The 21,443-nt window shown below is 43.8% G+C and overlaps 1 protein-coding gene across 1 annotated transcript in view; it reads right to left on the reverse strand.

Annotated features, from left to right (window-relative positions):
- The window catches only part of ITGA8 (integrin subunit alpha 8), a 791,003-nt gene that overhangs the window by 524,679 nt on the left and 244,881 nt on the right, over window positions 1-21,443 (reverse strand). Inside the window, exon 7 of the mRNA XM_069648404.1 lies at window positions 8,761-8,886. Within this exon, the coding sequence (XP_069504505.1) occupies window positions 8,761-8,886 (126 nt within the window). The remainder of the gene's footprint in view (window positions 1-8,760; window positions 8,887-21,443) is intronic.

Genomic DNA, 21,443 nt, shown 5'->3' on the forward strand with positions numbered 1-21,443 from the left:
GGAGTCAATTTCTAAACTGAGAATCAATTTGGCCTCATAATACCTCGAGGCAGAAGGCAGAAAACATGTATTGTTATGTTTTGTAAGTTATAAAAGCAAAACATATCAGTATCCACCTGCCTCTGAAGGCATCTTTGGAGGAATATAGTGGAGAAATAATCAAGAAAAACAAATGTTTCTTTAAAGCTTAGCCAAATTCAGATGCCTACATAAACTATGAATCCCTTTGAGTGTTGAATCGAAACCTTATTTAATAAATAAAGCCCATTGCCATTGCAGTGTCCATTGCCATTAATAAGCATTGCACTCCCATTCAGGGGTATTAGAGGACTGAGAGGAAACACTTGTGTATAGGCACCATACAAACATCCAATAAAGACATTCCCAGCTTGCAGTGTTCTTTCAGGTGTGAAGTTTCAGGATTCCCCCTATGGGAACTGGTCGACCCCGTGATTTTAGGACTTGTGTGTGGGTTTGAGGCTCAGCCCCCCGCCCGCCAATGCTCTAATGCCAGTGTAGGATTGTGATGTGTTTTCCATGCTTTGCGATTTGGAAGCATTCCAGTTTGAATGTAAGTAACCAAGATGTGTGAAACGCTATATCGCTGTATCCTGGGGTCTGCATTGTGCTGTTCGCAGGTGCTCCTTTCTGTCACCCGTTCTATTACATGTACATCTCCATCCCCTGGCTATTCCCATTCATTCTAATGGGTATACCAAAGTGTAGGCGTGACAGCCGTGCTCTGAAGAGGATGGTTAACAGTGAAATAACCTGTTGGGCTCCCTCGTCTTTCCGTCACCAGGGCTTTGCCTCTGTTAAGTGCATCCCCTCGTCCTACCCCCTACTTTCCCTCACCTTCCTCATCTCTTCCCTTCTTCCTTTTTAATCTGTATCTATGCTTCAGCACTCCTGCCCACAGTCTGTGTGTGTCCTGTCCTTTCCACACCAGAACCCCAGCAGAAATTCTCACAACCTGTCTTCCTTGCATTTCAATCTAAATGCAACAAAACGTGATGATCGTAGATCCCGGTCAAGCCAAGGTGGTTATTTTGGAGACTATGAAGATGCCTGGAGCCGTAGACCATGGGTCTGAGATGAGTCTCAGTATCTCCTGACTGGGACTTTGGTTTACTCATTGGCAGTGGATTGTAAAAGGAATGTCCCTTCCTTGCTTCTTAGGGTCCCTGCGGATATCACTGTCATCTCCTTACCAATGGTCTGTGAGGCAGATCCACGAATGGGTCCTATGACTGATTAATACTGGAAGGGTTCAGATATCACTGGATCCCTTAGGATTCAGGGTCCATCAGACAGGAGTGGTTCTCGCACCTAGGAACTGGGAATAGATAGACTCGACGGTGCGGAATACAATGAAATGGTGTACATTCAAAAGTCAATCACCATGTTTTCAGGAACCCGTTCCTTTCTGTATTGAAATGTGTTGTACTATATTGTGAGCTGCACAGGATATGACAAAATGATTGAGATATTTTGCACTGGGTCAAACATTCATTAAGCGAGTATAGGTCTGATACAAATTGTTTGTTTTGCACATTTTGTTTTACACTGCGTGTTTTGCACATAGTTTTTTTGTTTTGCACAGAATTGTCAGCATTCAGGTATCTGTTTTAATATTGTATTTGTATATGTTTTCATGAATTAAAGTATATATATTTACATTTCAACTATGAAACACTATGGCCCATGAATTAATGGGTACTGGTGTTCAACTAAGAAATGTTTTAAGAAACCTTAAAATTGAATGTAAACATTAAAAAGTTGGTGGGGGATAAATACACCCAAATGGAACACAGAGTTTTCTTTTTTATAACGACAACGTGGAATAACTGCACATTTGTTGTCAAACAAGAAAGAATAACTCACATGAAGTTGCACGTGATCGTTATGTTAGGCCATCTTCTGTTATATCTGTGAGGCATAACGGCCAGTGTGGTGGCCTGTCCTGAATCCAGTAGCTCGTTTGGTCACAAGCTGACCCAGAAGAAACAAGGAGTTTCTTTCTCTGGCTACCTTACACTAGCAGACAGTGAACAGTCTGCTCGTGTGTACACTCTCTGGGCCTGGTTCACAGAAGCGTGTTATGATGGAGCAATCCCATAGGAAAACGTGCTGTGAATCAGCCTTGTGGCCATGCCCAAGCCCTCCATTCTCTCACTTTCCAAGTGCTCATGCACAATGTACCACCCTACCTCAAACCTTTACGTCAGCCGGTGCCCGGCCCAGCTCGAGGCAAGGTGGCTTTAGGCGTCTTCCCCGAGAGCAGTGCAGCATTAGGGAGCACACGACTGGCCGTGCAAATAGGAAATCTGCATGAAGCCTCACAAATCCGTGGCCGGAGGCAGTTCCCTGCTGATCCCGCAGATCCAGAAGCGCAGGTTAGGCAGTAGCGCCCACTCCTTTCCAGCAGTGCAACTATTGACACGCTTGTATTCCATTGCTGGTTTAATTTTAAAACTCAGACGCCATTTCAGCCTCAACATGGGCTACAATACTGCAGTGAGTAGTGTTGTAAAGCACCCATGGCCACCAACTGCTTGAAGAACCAGGCGAGGGAGTCCCATTGCATTCCGTGCCAAAGGCTATGCACAATTGTAACAGTAAAAAGTGGCCCCTCCTCATTATTGCATTATTATGAGCTCACTGCATTCTAGGCAGAAATGCAATCTTGCATACTGGCCATTTTAGAGTTAATAATTGTGGCATTGGTAGACATCTGCCGGACTTTTATGCAAGTCTATGCAAAAAGGACAAGCATACATGTCCTTGGCACTTAACAGGTTAAGATATATCTATGTGCATGAAATGAGAAAAGAAAATGGCGGACTAGATCATTTTATTATTGAATTTTCTGTTTCTTCCCTCTATGCATTCTGTGTTTATATGTTCAGTCACTCACTACTGTACAATAGACCAATTATGTATCAATTGACATAGAACTAAACACACATACAATGTGACCGCAGATGACGACGGACGGCCAGGCCCCTTCAATTTGCCAGAGTACACCCTAATCTGTCTAATTTAGAATCCTGACTGGGGCTGGTGTAGAAGAGGTTGGGAAATGACAGGCCGAGACACAGGGAAATGGGAGTGACAAGGTATCTGTCTGGAGTACGTGGAAATTGACGAGGCAAACACTACTGTGGTATATTTGTAGCTACAGGCCTGCAGAGTTACAGTGCTATTCTGTTTTCATTAAAGACAGATCTATCACTGGGCCTGCTACAGTGCAAACCCCCTAAACTAGGCCAAGGTATAAGAACTTTGCATCCATATCCCATAAACTGCAGTTTCAGGGCCTGATTCATGGAATTCTTTGCACGGTTCAAAGTAACTTGGCACTGCTGAAAAGCGAATTTGCACTGCCGACACAAACCCTGATTCATGGAACTGTGCAAAGTGTATTTCTGCAGTGCGAAGTCAGTGCAAAGTCAATATATACTGCAAACATGACTATGCACTGACTTTGCACTGCAAAAATACACTTTGCACAGTTCCATGAATCAGCGTTTGTGTCGGCAGTGCAAAGTCACTTTTCAGTAGTGCAAAGTCACTTTGAACGGTGCAAAAAACTCCATGAATCGGGCCCTGTGTGTCATCACATTTGTACTTGTCCCTGCAATTCCATTTAAATGGAATTCAAGGGAACAGATTCAAAGGAACAGATCGGAAAATATAATGCCATGTTTTTATGCTCCCATGTACAAAATGATCGTCTAAATAGTTTAGGGAAATTCGTCGCCCTGTTTTGCTCACTGTAATGGTTCATTCTTCCCTGGGGGGTAAAGTGATAATGCTGCAGATGAGATTGCCATAATGTGATGTCTCCACCTGCTCTCATAAGTGACCAAGGTGTGGGCTCCTACCCGCAGAGCATTGCAAATCTCGCCAATGCTGGGGTGCTGAATTCTTACAGCAGAGCATCCACCTGCTCTCATAAGTGACCAAGGTGTGGGCTCCTACCCGCAGAGCATTGCAAATCTCGCCAATGCTGGGGTGCTGAATTCTTACAGCAGAGCATCCACCTGCTCTCATAAGTGACCAAGATGTGGGCTCCTACCCGCAGAGCATTGCAAATCTCGCCAATGCTGGTGGGCTCCTACCCGCAGAGCATTGTAAATCTCGCCAATGCTGGGGTGCTGAATTCTTACAGCAGAGCATCCACCTGCTCTCATAAGTGACCAAGATGTGGGCTCCTACCCGCAGAGCATTGCAAATCTCGCCAATGCTGGGGTGCTGAATTCTTACAGCAGAGCATCCACCTGCTCTCATAAGTGACCAAGATGTGGGCTCCTACCCGCAGAGCATTGCAAATCTCGCCAATGCTGGGGTGCTGAATTCTTACAGCAGAGCATCCACCTGCTCTCATAAGTGACCAAGATGTGGGCTCCTACCCGCAGAGCATTGCAAATCTCGCCAATGCTGGGGTGCTGAATTCTTACAGCAGAGCATCCACCTGCTCTCATAAGTGACCAAGATGTGGGCTCCTACCCGCAGAGCATTGTAAATCTCGCCAATGCTGGTGGGCTCCTACCCGCAGAGCATTGTAAATCTCGCCAATGCTGGGGTGCTGAATTCTTACAGCAGAGCATCCACCTGCTCTCATAAGTGACCAAGATGTGGGCTCCTACCCGCAGAGCATTGTAAATCTCGCCAATGCTGGGGTGCTGAATTCTTACAGCAGAGCAGCATAAAGGTTTCCCCGCATTGGCCCAAGCAAGTTACATCACAGCGATGGAGCCGGAACCAATTTAGTGGGTTCCGTGGAGGGGCGTCCAGACGTGGAAGGAATATGTCAGTTCTGCTCCTGACAATTCTTTTTAAAATCACTGGTACCGTAAAATGACTGCTACACTTCACAGCACCAATGGAAAATAGCGTCAAATAGTGTAAAAAGTCAAATAAATTACAATTGGTTCTCTAGCGGAACACATGAAAAAAAATGCAATAGAAAACAGGAAAGTCATAGTACACTGAAGCATTTTACCATACATGTTCATGATGCCAAGGTCATACTATAATCCAGCATTGCCACTGTAACACATTTTCATGATGCTTGTGCCCACAATGCATAACAGCCTACCATTGCAAAGGACATGTTCATGATGCCAAGGTCATACTATAATCCAGCATTGCCACTGTAACACATTTTCATGATGCCTGTGCCCACAATGCATAACAGCCTACCATTGCAAAGGACATGTTCATGATGACAAGGTCATACTATAATCCAGCATTGCCACTGTAACACATTTTCATGATGCCTGTGCCCACAATGCATAACAGCCTACCATTGCAAAGGACATGTTCATGATGCCAAGGTCATACTATAATCCAGCATTGCCACTGTAACACATTTTCATGATGCCTGTGCCCACAATGCATAACAGCCTACCATTGCAAAGGACATGTTCATGATGCCAAGGTCATACTATAATCCAGCATTGTCACTGTAACACATTTTCATGATGCCTGTGCCCACAATGCATAACAGCCTATCATTGCAAAGGACATGTTCATGATGCCAAGGTCATACTATAATCCAGCATTGCCACTGTAACACATTTTCATGATGCCTGTGCCCACAATGCATAACAGCCTACCATTGCAAAGGACATGTTCATGATGCCAAGGTCATACTATAATCCAGCATTGCCACTGTAACACATTTTCATGATGCCTGTGCCCACAATGCATAACAGCCTACCATTGCAAAGGACATGTTCATGATGCCAAGGTCATACTATAATCCAGCATTGCCACTGTAACACATTTTCATGATGCCTGTGCCCACAATGCATAACAGCCTACCATTGCAAAGGACATGTTCATGATGCCAAGGTCATACTATAATCCAGCATTGCCACTGTAACACATTTTCATGATGCCTGTGCCCACAATGCATAACAGCCTACCATTGCAAAGGACATGTTCATGATGCCAAGGTCATACTATAATCCAGCATTGCCACTGTAACACATTTTCATGATGCCTGTGCCCACAATGCATAACAGCCTACCATTGCAAAGGACATGTTCATGATGCCAAGGTCATACTATAATCCAGCATTGCCACTGTAACACATTTTCATGATGCCTGTGCCCACAATGCATAACAGCCTACCATTGCAAAGGACATGTTCATGATGCCAAGGTCATACTATAATCCAGCATTGCCACTGTAACACATTTTCATGATGCCTGTGCCCACAATGCATAACAGCCTACCATTGCAAAGGACATGTTCATGATGCCAAGGTCATACTATAATCCAGCATTGCCACTGTAACACATTTTCATGATGCCTGTGCCCACAATGCATAACAGCCTACCATTGCAAAGGACATGTTCATGATGCCAAGGTCATACTATAATCCAGCATTGCCACTGTAACACATTTTCATGATGCCTGTGCCCACAATGCATAACAGCCTACCATTGCAAAGGACATGTTCATGATGCCAAGGTCATACTATAATCCAGCATTGCCACTGTAACACATTTTCATGATGCCTGTGCCCACAATGCATAACAGCCTACCATTGCAAAGGACATGTTCATGATGCCAAGGTCATACTATAATCCAGCATTGCCACTGTAACACATTTTCATGATGCCTGTGCCCACAATGCATAACAGCCTACCATTGCAAAGGACATGTTCATGATGCCAAGGTCATACTATAATCCAGCATTGCCACTGTAACACATTTTCATGATGCCTGTGCCCACAATGCATAACAGCCTACCATTGCAAAGGACATGTTCATGATGCCAAGGTCATACTATAATCCAGCATTGCCACTGTAACACATTTTCATGATGCCTGTGCCCACAATGCATAACAGCCTACCATTGCAAAGGACATGTTCATGATGCCAAGGTCATACTATAATCCAGCATTGCCACTGTAACACATTTTCATGATGCCTGTGCCCACAATGCATAACAGCCTACCATTGCAAAGGACATGTTCATGATGCCAAGGTCATACTATAATCCAGCATTGCCACTGTAACACATTTTCATGATGCCTGTGCCCACAATGCATAACAGCCTACCATTGCAAAGGACATGTTCATGATGCCAAGGTCATACTATAATCCAGCATTGCCACTGTAACACATTTTCATGATGCCTGTGCCCACAATGCATAACAGCCTACCATTGCAAAGGACATGTTCATGATGCCAAGGTCATACTATAATCCAGTATTGCCACGGTAAAACATTTTGATGATGCCTGTGCCCACAATGCATAACAGCCTACCATTGCAAAGGACATGTTCATGATGCCAAGGTCATACTATAATCCAGCATTGCCACTGTAACACATTTTCATGATGCCTGTGCCCACAATGCATAACAGCCTACCATTGCAAAGGACATGTTCATGATGCCAAGGTCATACTATAATCCAGTATTGCCACTGTAACACATTTTGATGATGCCTGTGCCCACAATGCATAACAGCCTACCATTGCAAAGGGCATGTTCATGATGCCAAGGTCATACTATAATCCAGCATTGCCACTGTAACACATTTTCATGATGCCTGTGCCCACAATGCATAACAGCCTACCATTGCAAAGGACATGTTCATGATGCCAAGGTCATACTATAATCCAGTATTGCCACTGTAAAACATTTTGATGATGCCTGTGCTCACAATGCATAACAGCCTACCATTGCAAAGGACATGTTCATGATGCCAAGGTCATACTATAATCCAGTATTGCCACAGTAACACATTTTCATGATGACTGTGCCCACAATATATGCCAGGATTGCCCTCTGAAGCATGCGTATGCTGAAAGTGCCATAAAAATATACATGAGCATTGCATTCCACAACACTTTTTCAAGCTAAAAATGGCACTACAATATGTCAACATATCAGCACCATTGTCCACACACGCATCGATTCTGTTAGTGCCACGACAAATGTCAGCGTTGTTTCAGACACATCCCTGCCTACATGCAAAATACATACAAAACCACACACACACACACGCACACACTCACAGACACACACACACGTGGGAGCTGAACATCACAGTCTCTGAATGATCATTATGTATGTGTGGCAGTGTAATGTTCATGGAAGGCTACAGGGCACGCCTGTCTTCTTCTATGAGCCTCAACATTTGTTTTGCGGCTCTGCCGGGACACCATAATGTGTTGCCGGTCACTGTCCATCTGACCGTTAGGGGCAAGCTGCCCCTGATCATCGTACCCAACATGTAAAGTTATTCACTGAAATCTACAGGAAACATTACTGTAATAAATGCTGTTTCCATCTCCTACTCACTTTAAATGACTTTTTAAATATATAAAATCTATATACAATATTTAAAAAAATTAAATGTTTCTTTGAAATTCTGTTGATATTTCTAAAATGCTGTTGTGGCTTATAATAACCCGTAACAACCCTATCCTTTACCCTCCTCTGACCTCCCAAACAGAATCAGTTGCAAGTCCATGGAGTCTGAGATACCCAAGAAATCTGCTGAAACTGGGGGAATCCCCATGTAACACCCCACACCACATGAAGGAAAACAGTAAAAACCTCTAAAAACAGTATACGATTAAAGAAACAGGTTGACTTAGTGAAATAGCACACATTTCAGGTGCGCTCCCATTTGCATTGTCATCGTAGAGGTCATGAGTCAGGCGTGCGTAGCCTTCTTTGGCCTCCCATACAAGTATTGCTTGAGAAACATCTTCAGCACAGAACTCTTACCGAGGTAGTTGTCGTCGTAGTTGTCGGGGGCAGATTTGGTTTGTTTTTCTCCTTTTACTTCCCTGAGAATGTTCCTGAAGGAGTATCCTGAAATGATCTCTGCTATACCCGCGGTGATCACTTGACCTGCAGGGAAACACAGGCAATTAATGCATGGAAAGAATTTGCCCTAAGTACACTGTGTCCTAGTCAAGCAACAGAACGATGAAACACTGGCGGCTATATAGACACATAAAACACTTAGGGCCCGATTTACAAAGAGTTGTTGAAAAACATTTCTGCATATTAGGCCCTTCGATGCAGAATAGATCAAGGTCAATCACCTGTGCACATTCACCTATTCACCTTCAGGATATGGACTTCCTACATTTTACAACTTCACACTTTTGCTCTGCTCTATAAATCATCTCGGGTATAAACCGCTTTCAGCTTTCTCACGCCTGCTCATATTTGTATGTTTTTGTTATTGGTGACAACCACACAGGATTGCCTTTTCTTTTTTATGCATTAACTTTACTTTCTCTGAAAATATACCATCTGATTGTACGCATATCATTACATAACAATCCTCTCTCACTACAAATGGGTTGAGGGATGTTTGCCTCTTCCACAGCAATGATTCCCTTCCAGGGTCCTAATATCTCAATAAATCCTCCTGCAATTAAATCACTAGGTGGTGTAGCTGTGCTGTGTTAGATATACACACTGCTGCTTTCCATCTAAAGATGCACGGTTAGAGGGATGCTGCCTTCTCAGGATACAGGGCCTCATTATAAGTCAGGCGGTAAGGGTTTAAGGGTGCCGGTAAAGGTGCCGGTGCCCTCAACCCCGTACCGCCTGATTACGAGGTACCCTCGCGGGACCCGCTCTTCACGTCTGGTTTTACCAGACGTGCAGAGCGGGTCCCGCGAAGGGAAGAGGGAGCAAACAACGGGCCGCTCGTAAATGAACAAATATGGATGCATTTTCAAGTCATTTAATTTTGCAGTAATTGATGAATTTCATTTCAACAATTGTTTTTCTGGGTTCACGGCAATGGAATGTGTCACACCAAATCTGTTGTGTGGCTACTAGGTTCAGAGGCTCAGCCAGGAGACATGATACAACAAGATCAATTTGATCTGAACAAATATCAAAACTATGGAACCATGGCATATATAAATAAGGACTGAGCCATATTGCTGAAGACAAAGGCGTGTATGGATGAGGAATGGAGTGTAGCTCATGGATCGACCCGAATCTAAGGAATGGGAACATTTCTTCTGCATGGAATATGATATGAATTAGTGTCACCCATATAAAGGACTATCAGTAATTAGGTAACCAGTGCGGATGGCCACGTCACAAATCCATGACAACGGCTTGCTCGTCTTCCTAATCAACCCCAAATCAACCGCAAATCAACCCCAAATATATCTATTTATATACTGAGTCGAATAGCAAGGACGAACAATGTACATTATAATCCAATTTCCATGACAACGGCAGTGTGAGATGCAAGAGCCCTTCTGAGCTAATATGAGTATTGCCGAAGAGATTGAATGGTAAGCAATAACAATCATTACTGGGCAAATAAATCACATGAACTTGTCGATTAGTGGTGTCTTCATCTTCTTTGTATGGGGTCTCATGTAGTAGGTAAGTGCAACTGCAAATGTATAATTAAAGAGTCAGTATCCATCCAAGATGGCGGACAGACAGGCATACTCACCTGGCCCAACAGCAACGGTTCATGTCTCTCTTAAATTGATATATCCTAGGTAATGGAGCGTCTTGACAATGCTGTACATTGCCGAAAGGCCGTTGTTCAGATAAGAAGGATTGCAAGTCATGGTCCCGAGAGGTGACTAGACTCAGGTAGTACGTAAAAAGATTTGGTGCTCTGTGATTAATTTTCCAGGGTGTTTTTCTCTCTCTTTATTCCCTTTTGGTCTTCACCGGCTGTGGATTTTGGATGAACGCTACTATGGATTTGTGCAACACAATTGTAACTTTACTTTGGGCATTGCTAATCTGGACCACAGATATTCACTTTACTGCAATTGCGAGGAGATATAGGTAACAATTTTTGTTTCTAACTTCAATATGTGGTAATTGTTATTACTTTTGGTTTGATACCAGTGCAGTATATATGTTACTTTAAACAAGAACATAAGCTGACACTGGAACAACATTGTAGGATGGCCAGCATACTTATATGTATTTTTCAGATATCAAGAAGTGCAACTCTACTTTTACTTTTGATATCAATAGATGAGTGACTTCCCATTTATACAGCCATGAGAGTACAGGATGGCTTCTACAGACAAGGCCGTTGGGTCGTTTCATTTTAGGTTGTAGGTCTTCAGGGAAGAAACTGGGTTTATCTCTGTACATTTAGTTGTGTGTATTGTTGGATGAGAGCGCACAAGGTATATTAGTTTCTCTTTTCTTTGATGTGCAGATTTGATGTGACACAGCTCATGAAAACCACCATGCCTAAAATGCAACTAATTGCATAAGTAACCCTCTCTCTTTATTGCATCTTTCTCTCTCTTTGGGTGTCATCTGTTTCCCCCCCATGGACTTGGTTCTTTGATTTGGTATGCTTATGAATAACGAATGGGTTTTGATATATTTTATATCTATTGACCATTTGCACATTGCAATGCATTCACTGTTTGTTTGATTAATTATTTGAACGTGTCAATTGATTGGCATACAACCTTGTTGCCACTGGTTTTTGTTTTGTTGTATTTTATGTATATTCATCAATGTTTTGGATGCAACATGTGATGTAATGACACAGCCTCAGAAGAAGAGCAGTTGCTCGAAACACGTGTCAGGCTGATTCAGAACTTTATATGCGACCAAGCATTAAATATTATATTTCAGACATATGCGCAGTGTGAATGTATCTCTGTTTGTATAGGTTTCTAAATGTGGTGGTTTGAGCAGTGTACCCCACAAAATACACTCACCTGCTGCGATGTGTCTGGGACCTAATGCATGCCTAAAATTAGCATTTTACCGGACTGTATAAGCGCTTGGTGCTCCAGTCTTTCCTGCTTCCAGGGTTTTTTCAATGAAGGGAAAGGTTGGGTGGTTCCCATCTCTCATAATAGTTGCTGAAAGACTGTTAATTGTTTGCTGATTAATTTTGGATCACAGTAACCGGTAGGTGGATAGTCCGCGCACAAACAAGATTTAGGGCCTCATTACGACCCTGGCGGAAGACCATGGTTCTATTAGCACCATGGTCCATGCCGGTAAGTTACTGACTCTGCCATAGAGAAAGGGGGAATTACCACCTCATTACAAGGTTGGCGGGGCGGTAATTCCCCCTTCCTCCATGGCCCTTCCCCATTCCCATTTTTGCCCCATAGGGCTCAATGGGACTGGGGAATGCGCTAAGTACGGCGCCGTATTTAGCACCAAGGTCCCTTTGCGGGTCCCTACTTTAATGGCTGGTCTACACCAGCCATTAAGGTCGGGTCCCGCAAAGGGACCTCGTAATTAGGCGCTAATAGGTTAACGGCGCCTCAGCCTTTTTTGGCGCCGTTAACCCATTAGCGCCTGGGTCGTAATGAGGCCCTTAGTGTGCATGTTGGGGAAGCCATAGAGAGGTGGCAGCGGCTGTGAAGCATTGCTCAGGTTGTGAGGGTCTCGCTCACACTTTTGAATATCCCAGTAGAAGTGAGCAGTCTGAGCTTTCACCACCACCATCTTTGGTTCTCCGGAAGTTTCTAGGGCATTTTGGTATGACCTGTATAGATACATTATTATAACTTTAAAGGTCTGGTAAGCAGAAATTCAGTTTTTCCAAAATGAAAATGTATACTAGGTAGAAAAGACTGTAGAAGGATCAAAACATTGAGTCAGTAAATATGGTATAAGAGCAAGGTATTAGTTCTGTCTTTTGTACAAAAGTGGAAAATAAACAAGTTATTGGTATTATATTTAATGACCAAACTATGCTATGCTTAAAAAAATGTTTTACCTAATTAATGCAATGTTAAAAAGTCTACCTTCGAATTAGAGTGAATATTTAACTACGTACTCTGAAAGCCTTGGCTATATAGCCCCAGACAGTGTGCAGGGGATGGGAGTTCCCTAACAGAGAACTTATTTGGTTCTCACGTTTTCCACGACCCATATGCCAGGGTTGTTATTTTTCTCCCCCGCACCTTGACCTCGGATAACAATCACAAGAATATAATACCAAATCATACTGAAGAGTTAAGATACACCTTGGTGTGCATGGTGCTAATTTTTTAGAAGCAGAAGACTCAGCAGGAGACAAAAGGCTAATGTCCTGGTAGGAAGGGGTTCAATGTGATAAGAGGATGAACACACGTATAAGTGAGAATTGGGCGATGTTAAGGGATGCAAACCGCCCTTCCTTCCACTTTCTTTGTTCTATTTTTAATTCTTTGACCGAATGCTGAACCCTGACTTCGGAGGGCATTCTGAACCCACCTGAGTGGGAACGGAAACATCCAGACTATGCCAAATGGCTCATTTTGCAACTTGGAATTCTGTGCTGCTGTCTCTATAGCCTTCTATTCATTGGAGTTCCTTCACTAGCAGCAAAGGTCCATATGTACTCGATATGAATGCAGTTCCTGGGAAGTTCAACAAGGGGGAAATGAGGGAGTGAAGAAGAGAGACTGTCTTCCTCTATAGATGTCATGGGCTAAGACTCAAGCCCAAAACCAGTTCATCAATTCTTGAGAGGAAGAGCAAGCACAGGTTGCAAAGACTTCTGAATGACATCAGGGGAGAAAACCTGGAGAGATGAACTCTGAGATGAGCATGAAACCAGACAACTGAGAAGGCAGCTGACCTAGATGAAGCGAGAGGCACAGCTGTTATAATTGAGAGCATGATTCACTTTGCATTCAGGGGAAACAAACAGTAACATCTGCAGAGGGAAATCCAAGGAAGGAATGAAGGTAAACGACTATGATAAAAGGCGAGGAGAATAGTGAGGTACAGATGATCCTATTCAGTACACTCCTAATAGGGAGTGGCAATCCAGGTATGAAAAGAAAAGAGTTAGGAAGGGGGAATGGATCATCTAAAGAACAGAATAGAAAGAAATGACTGGCTTTACTCACCAGGAGCGGGTGCTCCTCATTAGAAGAACAGAGGTATATGACAAGAGAGTCCAGGAGGAACCCATTCATCTAGTCCCCCCTGTGCTTGTAATCTTACCTACCCTTTCCAGGATAACGATGGCTGGTGGCTGCGAGTGGATGGACAACCTGTCTACGCCACCATAAACTCGGTGCAAATCTGCATTTAGCGCTTCTTCCTGGTTTGCCTTGCCATTCTTTGAGTTCACCTCCTCTTTTAAGAATTGCTTTTGCATTTTACTCACCAGACTTGAACGAAACTCAATATATGTCCTTTATCAATTTATTCTACTTCTAAATGCAACTTTCTGTGCATACAATGACTTTAGTGAAGCAAAAATGATAATTCAAGCACTCAATCAATCAGTCAGTTATTGATACATAGTGCCCCTTGTGAAGGGCTGGAGAAGGAAAATCGTGCACCATGTGTTACGAGTTGTTGAGTAAATTCACACGTTAGAGGAATATCTTAAAGAGGAGAGCTCTGAGCTCCTTCCAGAAAAATGAGAAACAAGGCTCTATGCACGCTCTGATGGGAGCGCAAACTGGAATCTGAGGACATATCCTAAAAAGGCTCCAGCAATGCATAATCCTAACCAGAGGCGTAGACAGGGTAGGGCCTGAGCGGGCAAGGCCCATCCAAAATATGTAAATGCCCACTCGGCTGCACTGTGTGGATTTACAGATGTTGATGTCACTGCTGTGGGCCCCACTTCATTAGTTTCGGGCCCAATCCTTGCTACGCCTCTGCTCCTAACTACTGCTAGCTGATAGAAACAGAGGTGTAACTTGTGAGGGGTGAGGCGGAACATTTCCCACCATGTTCCGTTTTAAATCCTTTTGGACGGTGCCTGTTTGGCAGTGGTCGAAGTGTACAAAAAGAAGGAGTGGAACTAGGTACCCTGCTGGACCGCTCCCCACAAACCCCATTGCCACGCCCCATTACATGCATAATCCAACCTCCCAAACAAACACACCTGGTGTTTAAGAGAATCTTCACTGCAGTGCACTGAAGTGCATGTTTCAACTTCTTTCTACACTTCTATTTTAAAACGAAACTATTCCAGAATGGTTTCGTTTTAAAAATAAACCTAAAGGAACGAAAAAACGTTCACAAAAAAAGTAGAGGGGAAACGCTCCCAACCGCTCCCACCCACTTCGACCAGTGCTGTTTGGAGCAGCACACAAAGTAATTAATGGAGGAAGGGGAGTGGGACAGAACCTGCCCAAGCTTGGCTTAAGATCAGGGGCCCATCTTCCATAGTTTGCACTAGTGCCAGATAATTTTGTGCCAATGCCAAGCAATTTTGTACTGGTGCACAGAGTTTTTGTAAAACAAATTGGCACCAACCAATCCATATAATGACACTTGCATGGCTTGCCCAATACAATGCCCATTTGTGCTCCAATCTGTGAGTGCACATCTCTAGGCCAAATCGCCTAGCACTGGGGGAAAACTGCCCCGAACCGTAGAGATTCATCTCTGGTAGCCACTACTTCTCGGTACTCACCATCTGACGGGCAGGTTCAATCTGGAGGCCTGTTCTTTTCCACATAGAGGCAGAGAGGGCTATTAATGCATAACCTACTCACAGGAATCTCTAATTCTAACAACAACGACAAATGTGGGAATGTTGTTAAGGAGTCTCAGGATTAGGCTGGTTCTTTGTGTGCTAACAAAATCCCTAAATGCTAACAAAAAGTCCATAGAAAATGCTCATGTAATAACAGCTGTGTATTGACACTGCTGCCAGTGTCCTATTATGGACAACGGGGTTGCGTGCTAATACTGTAGCTCTGTCCTCTGTCATGTCTGAGCTCAGCATCAACCACAGCATATCTCAGAAAGAATCCCCTGCGAGGCCACGGGGATGTGCTATCACTACCAAGTTTTTCACATCCACATTTGATGTACAATGGCCACGCATGCTCCTGTGCCCAGGGCCCGAAAACAGTGGGCCTCATCACGAGGTTGGAGGTAGCCTTGCCGGTAAAACCGACAAGGCTACCCCCAAACTCGCATCCAGGTCCGGCACCCACAAATGGGCAATTACCGTGCTATTCCGGCCCCGCCGGACCCAGAAACCAGACCCAGTTCGTACCTAATCCAGGCATGAGGCACACATCCTGGTAGATGGAGAATTTGTCTCCAAAATGTGGCTTCCCATAGATCGAATTGGAAAGGGGTGGAAGTAGGGAGGGTCTCCAGCCCATATAATATGGCCGGGATTGCCTTCTGGTTCCAAAATGACCAAGCTGGCGTGATGGAAAATGTTCCAAATTTGAACATCATTTTGTTTGAGCTATAGCTGTGTCAAGTTTCCTCTCCACCCACTCCAACTGAGTTTTTACATTATTTGCTCCCTCAAAATACATTTCCAGGTACGTATAATGGACTACTTTTTGTAATTCTACATGGTTAATTGACAACTGAAAGCATCTGTAACCCACCCTTGTTGGCGCATAGACAACACTCTGCGTCTTCTGTGTATTAACTCTGAGTTCATTTTGATGGATCTACACCTGAAAGGCTGCCAGGAGATTTTGTAGTACCATCTGAGTTTTGGAAATTAGTACCAGATCATCAGCGTACATCAAAGCTTTAATAACGTGCATGCCCAATTTTGGTGAGTCTGAGATGATGTTGTAAAATACATAATTCAGGTCATGTATGAAATAATTAAACACAGAAGATGCCAACAGGCACCCCTGTTTGAGTCCCGGAGCTGTTTTAATAGGAGCAGACAACACCCCATCTAGCGAAAGCCGGACATGAATGGATGTGTCGGAGTGCAAAGAATGGATAATCTCAAATAGTGTAGTTGGACACTGGCCTCTTACTAATTTCTTCATTAATAGCACTCGGGAGATTGAATCAAATGCAGAGTGTAGGTCTATGACAGCAAAGTATGCTGGTTGTTTCGTAGCCTGATACTGTGCCTTAATTGAATTAAAACATAACAGATTAATGTGGGTACCCATCCCGGGTACAAAACCTGTTTGGCACGGATCACGCAAATGGTTTGCCTGAGTCCAGTCATTGAAATCACGCAACACCAGTTTTGCAAAGATCTTACCCGGGACATCCAACAGGGCTATGGGCCGATAGTTCTGGGGCAGGGAGCGATCCCCCTTTTTAAAGATGGGAATGATCACTGATCTTTTCCATGACCCCGGCACCCTGCAAGTTTTCACTGCCAATTGGAAGATCTGATCTAATATGATTGCCCATTCACAAACATTTGATTTTAGTGTAACATTAGTGATGCCGTCAGGTCCTGCAGCTCTGGATGTACTTGCCTGTCGTATGAGTGCTTCAATACTTGTTGGAGAGAACTCCAAGGAACAACCAGCTGCTTGTGGATGAGCCACTTGTGTTTCCACAAAACCAGGGTCAGCATATAGATCAGAAAAATACTCAACCCATTTATCTTCTCGAACGGCCATAAGTTGTGCATCAGCTTGTGAATTACCAGCTTGGTTGCGCAGAATTTTTGTTCGCCATCGCGCTTGCCATGTGTTCACTGTCATGTTGAAACATGATATGCTTTCTTGATTTAACCCAATTTGTATACAAGCATTTAGCATGATTCAAATCTTTTATACATGATATATTTCTTGCTGCAAGAATAGCTTTTCTTTTTTTGCGGTAGACAGCACAAGCAGTTTGTATATCATAGACAAAAACATGCTTATGCTTCGCACAGGCTTTTAAAGGCCCGGCGATAGTGTTGATGAATGGCAACAATAACTCTGTGTAATGTACTCGTCTGGCCGCCCTTGTATTATTTTCCAGGGAATATCTGTAAACTGACACCTTTGCATCAGACCATTTCAAATGATTTTTTGAAGAATTAATGGCCAGTAATTGGTTTGAGCAGAGACCTCTGTCCATAAAACAGTCTCCTGCAATAGACAATGATAGTAACTTGTGATCACTAATTGATGATTTATAAAAGACCAAGCTCTAAACCTGTTGAAAGAGTAGATTATCTACATATATGTAATCAATCGTACTCGTACTGAAATTTTGAAACCATGTGGTGTGGGTGGGAATGTCACCGCTTACTGCTCCATTTACCATATGGAATTGTCTTTCTTCCATAAATGTCATCCATTTTTGCACCTCTTTGGTTTGACGGTTCGAATTCCAACAATCCAGGTTTAGGTCTGCTACAATGATAGTGGGTGTTATATTGGAGGCAGTGTTGATTAAATGCAAGATTCTGTTTAAGGCAGCATAAAAGGCCTCGTCTAGCATAGCCACCGGGTTATGATATAAATTTACTAGAGCTTTGATCCATGCTCCAACAGTCATTTTTACCAATAGGATAAAGGTACTTTCTGTCGCCCATGCGCTAATGGTCAAACCCATTGTTTAATTCACTGCGACCACCAATCCTGAAGAAGGTCTCCCTCCTGTTGGTAATGCTGGGAGCAGGACAATCTCAAAACCACCCCAAGCTGGAATGTTGGTCAGCCAAGTTTCTTGCAGGGCAATGATATGAAAGGCCACCGGAAACTTTTGTAGCGAGGATTGGAGATAGGAGTGACCTCTTGAATTCCAGCTTGCGATGTTCAGAACTGTTACTGTGGCCAACTGTTGTAGTTATTTATGTTCTCCCAAGGAGGTCAACCCTCTCTGCGCTCGCTGTTTTGTGTGCTTTGATAAATATTAGACTTGGGGACTGAACTTTGTGGTAGACTAGTCGGGCGCACAGGATCTTCTGCAAGCAAAAAACCCATATCGAACAATCAAATTTTTTCCTGCCATATTAAATTAGCCACAACTCCAGACGGTATCCACAATCTAATTACCGAATTAGTGATTTGAGAAATAAATTAAATTTGTTCGATATCATTTGAGGACACATCTTGGAGTGCTTTCACATCGCTAAAGATGTTCAACATACTTTTTCGATTCAGCACGTAGGAGGGAAAGTTCCCTTCTCTACATTTCATAATAGAGGATTGTGATTTCCACCGTTTTTGCTGAGTTGATTTGGAAACAGTGGACAGGGATGCAGCAGAGGTGATGTTATGTAAACGAGGAGTCTGCATATGTGGTATCCTCATGTCATGCAAAGTTTCATGCCTAATCCCACCTGCAAAAGGTAATAACGAGGGATACCTAATCGCTCCCTTCTCCCCTTGTTTATGTTGATCACCCAAAACAACTTGAGGAGGTTAGTGCAGAGGGCACTACAGAGTGTTCTGATAGGTAGTCGTCTATCATTTGCTTGATAGACGCTACCATGGACTGAGACTGATTATCATTGGTAATTACCATCAGATCATTATCTGCCTGCCTAATCGCCACTTTGTTGGGTGGGGGAGCAGGAGAAGTTTCCCGTTCAGCAACTGTTTCCTGCTTCAGTGAATCTACAACTTGATTCAATGGTGAGTGCACTGCTGGGCAGACAGTTGGAGCAATTACCTCCCCTATTTCATTAGCAGTCGTATTATGCAGTAATTGTTCCTGTCTTGCAGTCACTTGTGAATTTACACCATTTGTAAGATCGCTGAGATGTACTAAGCAAGGGGCGGGAGGTGGAATAGTGCCACCGATGGCTTGAAAAAATGCATTCAGGGTCTGTTTAGGCCCTCTGATGCTGGGCATATTTTTTGTTTTCTTCGCAATGGCCCTTGGCCCCTTTAGGTTGGTTGTGTGCAAATTTTATTTTTGGAGTATATGGCAGGGAGTTTGTCTGACTGTGGGCAAAGGGGCTCATGTATCGCCTCCATTAACCAGCTGTATATCTTCCAACGAGATATCAATGTATGATGAGTCATTAACCACTTGTGGATTCTCAACCGTTAAGGTACCCTCCATGGGATAAATAATCTCTGCTACACCTGGCAGAGCCGGAACATGCTCTACTTCTGGAGGAGCCAAATCTGGGCCAGATCTAAGTGCTGCTAAGTGATTATCAGACCCTGCGCACCCCGCATGGCACTCATCCTCCATCACTCTCAAACATCTTAGGTTGTGGTCAGTCAAAGGTTTATGGTTCGCATTCAGACCACATGTTAGTTCTTCTAACAGGGTAGCTTGGTTTGCTAACCTGATATCTAGGGTTTCAAACAGTCTAAAAAGACTTATTACTGAATTGTTGATCGCTCCTAACGCCAATTCTGTCATTGCAGATTTGGGTGAGCTAGTGATTTTACTTTCACTAGTCAACAAGGTGTTCCGGCACGCCCTTGGAGTGGGCTGCACAAATGAGGATGAAGAAACCTGTGATGGAGAGAGAGAGGAGGAAATTGATTCTACTGTGTCCTTGCAAGCTTCAATCTCCTCCATAATGGAGACGGGAGACGCGCATTGGCTGGCTTAGATCGATATAGCAGAGCTGTCACCCACATCAGATGGAAAAGGAATGGGCGACAGTACAAAAGGCAGACAGTTAACATTTTTAGTACAATTGGGCTGAACTGAATCTAGAATCATTTGATCAGACACTGGGCGGCTACTGCAGGGCTTCGCTATGGAGACACTTTCTTTCTGTGTAATTATATGGGAGGACAATTGTGCAGGTAACCCATCAACAGAGTGAGGCGTGACTGGAAGACCACCCCTTGAGGCTTTAATAGACAAGCTAGCCGGGTTAACCCACGCGCCCCCTTGGGCTAACCCGCTGGGGTTGCATGGGGTGAGAGTAATTGCAGTGTGAGTCGAATGCAACATTTTCGCTCTCTCCGTCTCTGTGTTTACAATACCCATCAGCATACTTGATTTCAAAGTATACATTTTGAATCTCGTGTTCATGTGATTAGACAACACAAATAGTAAAGGCAAGTAAACACCCACAGACTGCCCAGCCTTCAGGACAAGCAACCCAACACAACCCAAACTCAAATCTCAAACCCAGCAACTGGGCTGCAGATGGAACGAACGCCGCTCACCGCACCCCAGCGGCGGAGCAGCAAAGCAGTACTTAAACCGATACTTGCTCGAGTACGAGCGTGCTGTGCGCTTGTGTGCACATTAAATAGGCAAGTTCAGAGTTGAAGCAGGAGCCAATCCCTGATGGTCCAAGGTGGGACAAACCCAATCTGTCAATCACTATGACAAAGAGAGAAAACACAGCATCAATAGGCGTCAACAGATGTTTGTTCAAAAACAAAGCCTACAGCATATGTCTTCCTTAGTGGATTCACAGCAAAGTCACCAGAAAAAGTCACCTTCTAAAAAACAGCAGCCAGGCAATTCCAAGGCAAATCCAACAATAGCAGGAGCAGGAGCAGCAGCGAGTTATAGCGCCAAATCGGTACTTAAACTGGTACTTGCCCGAGTGCGCATGCGCTGAGCGTGTGTGCACATTAAATAGGCAAGTTCAGAGTTGAAGGAGGAGCCAATCCCTGATGGTCCAATGCGGGACAAATAAAATCTGTCATTCACTTCTCAAAAACAGCAGCCAGGCAATTCCACGGCAAATCCAACAATAGCAGGAGCAGGAGCAGGAGCAGCAGAGTTTCCCTCTTTGGCTACTGCGTTGACATGGCACAAGAGCTGGTCTATGAAACCCTAAGGGTGCAGGGAAAGTAACTCTTGAAGGCTTTGGC

Source organism: Ambystoma mexicanum, chromosome 2q, assembly GCF_040938575.1.
Source record: "Ambystoma mexicanum isolate Mex_15411 chromosome 2q, UKY_AmexF1_1, whole genome shotgun sequence".
Lineage (NCBI taxonomy): Eukaryota > Metazoa > Chordata > Amphibia > Caudata > Ambystomatidae > Ambystoma > Ambystoma mexicanum.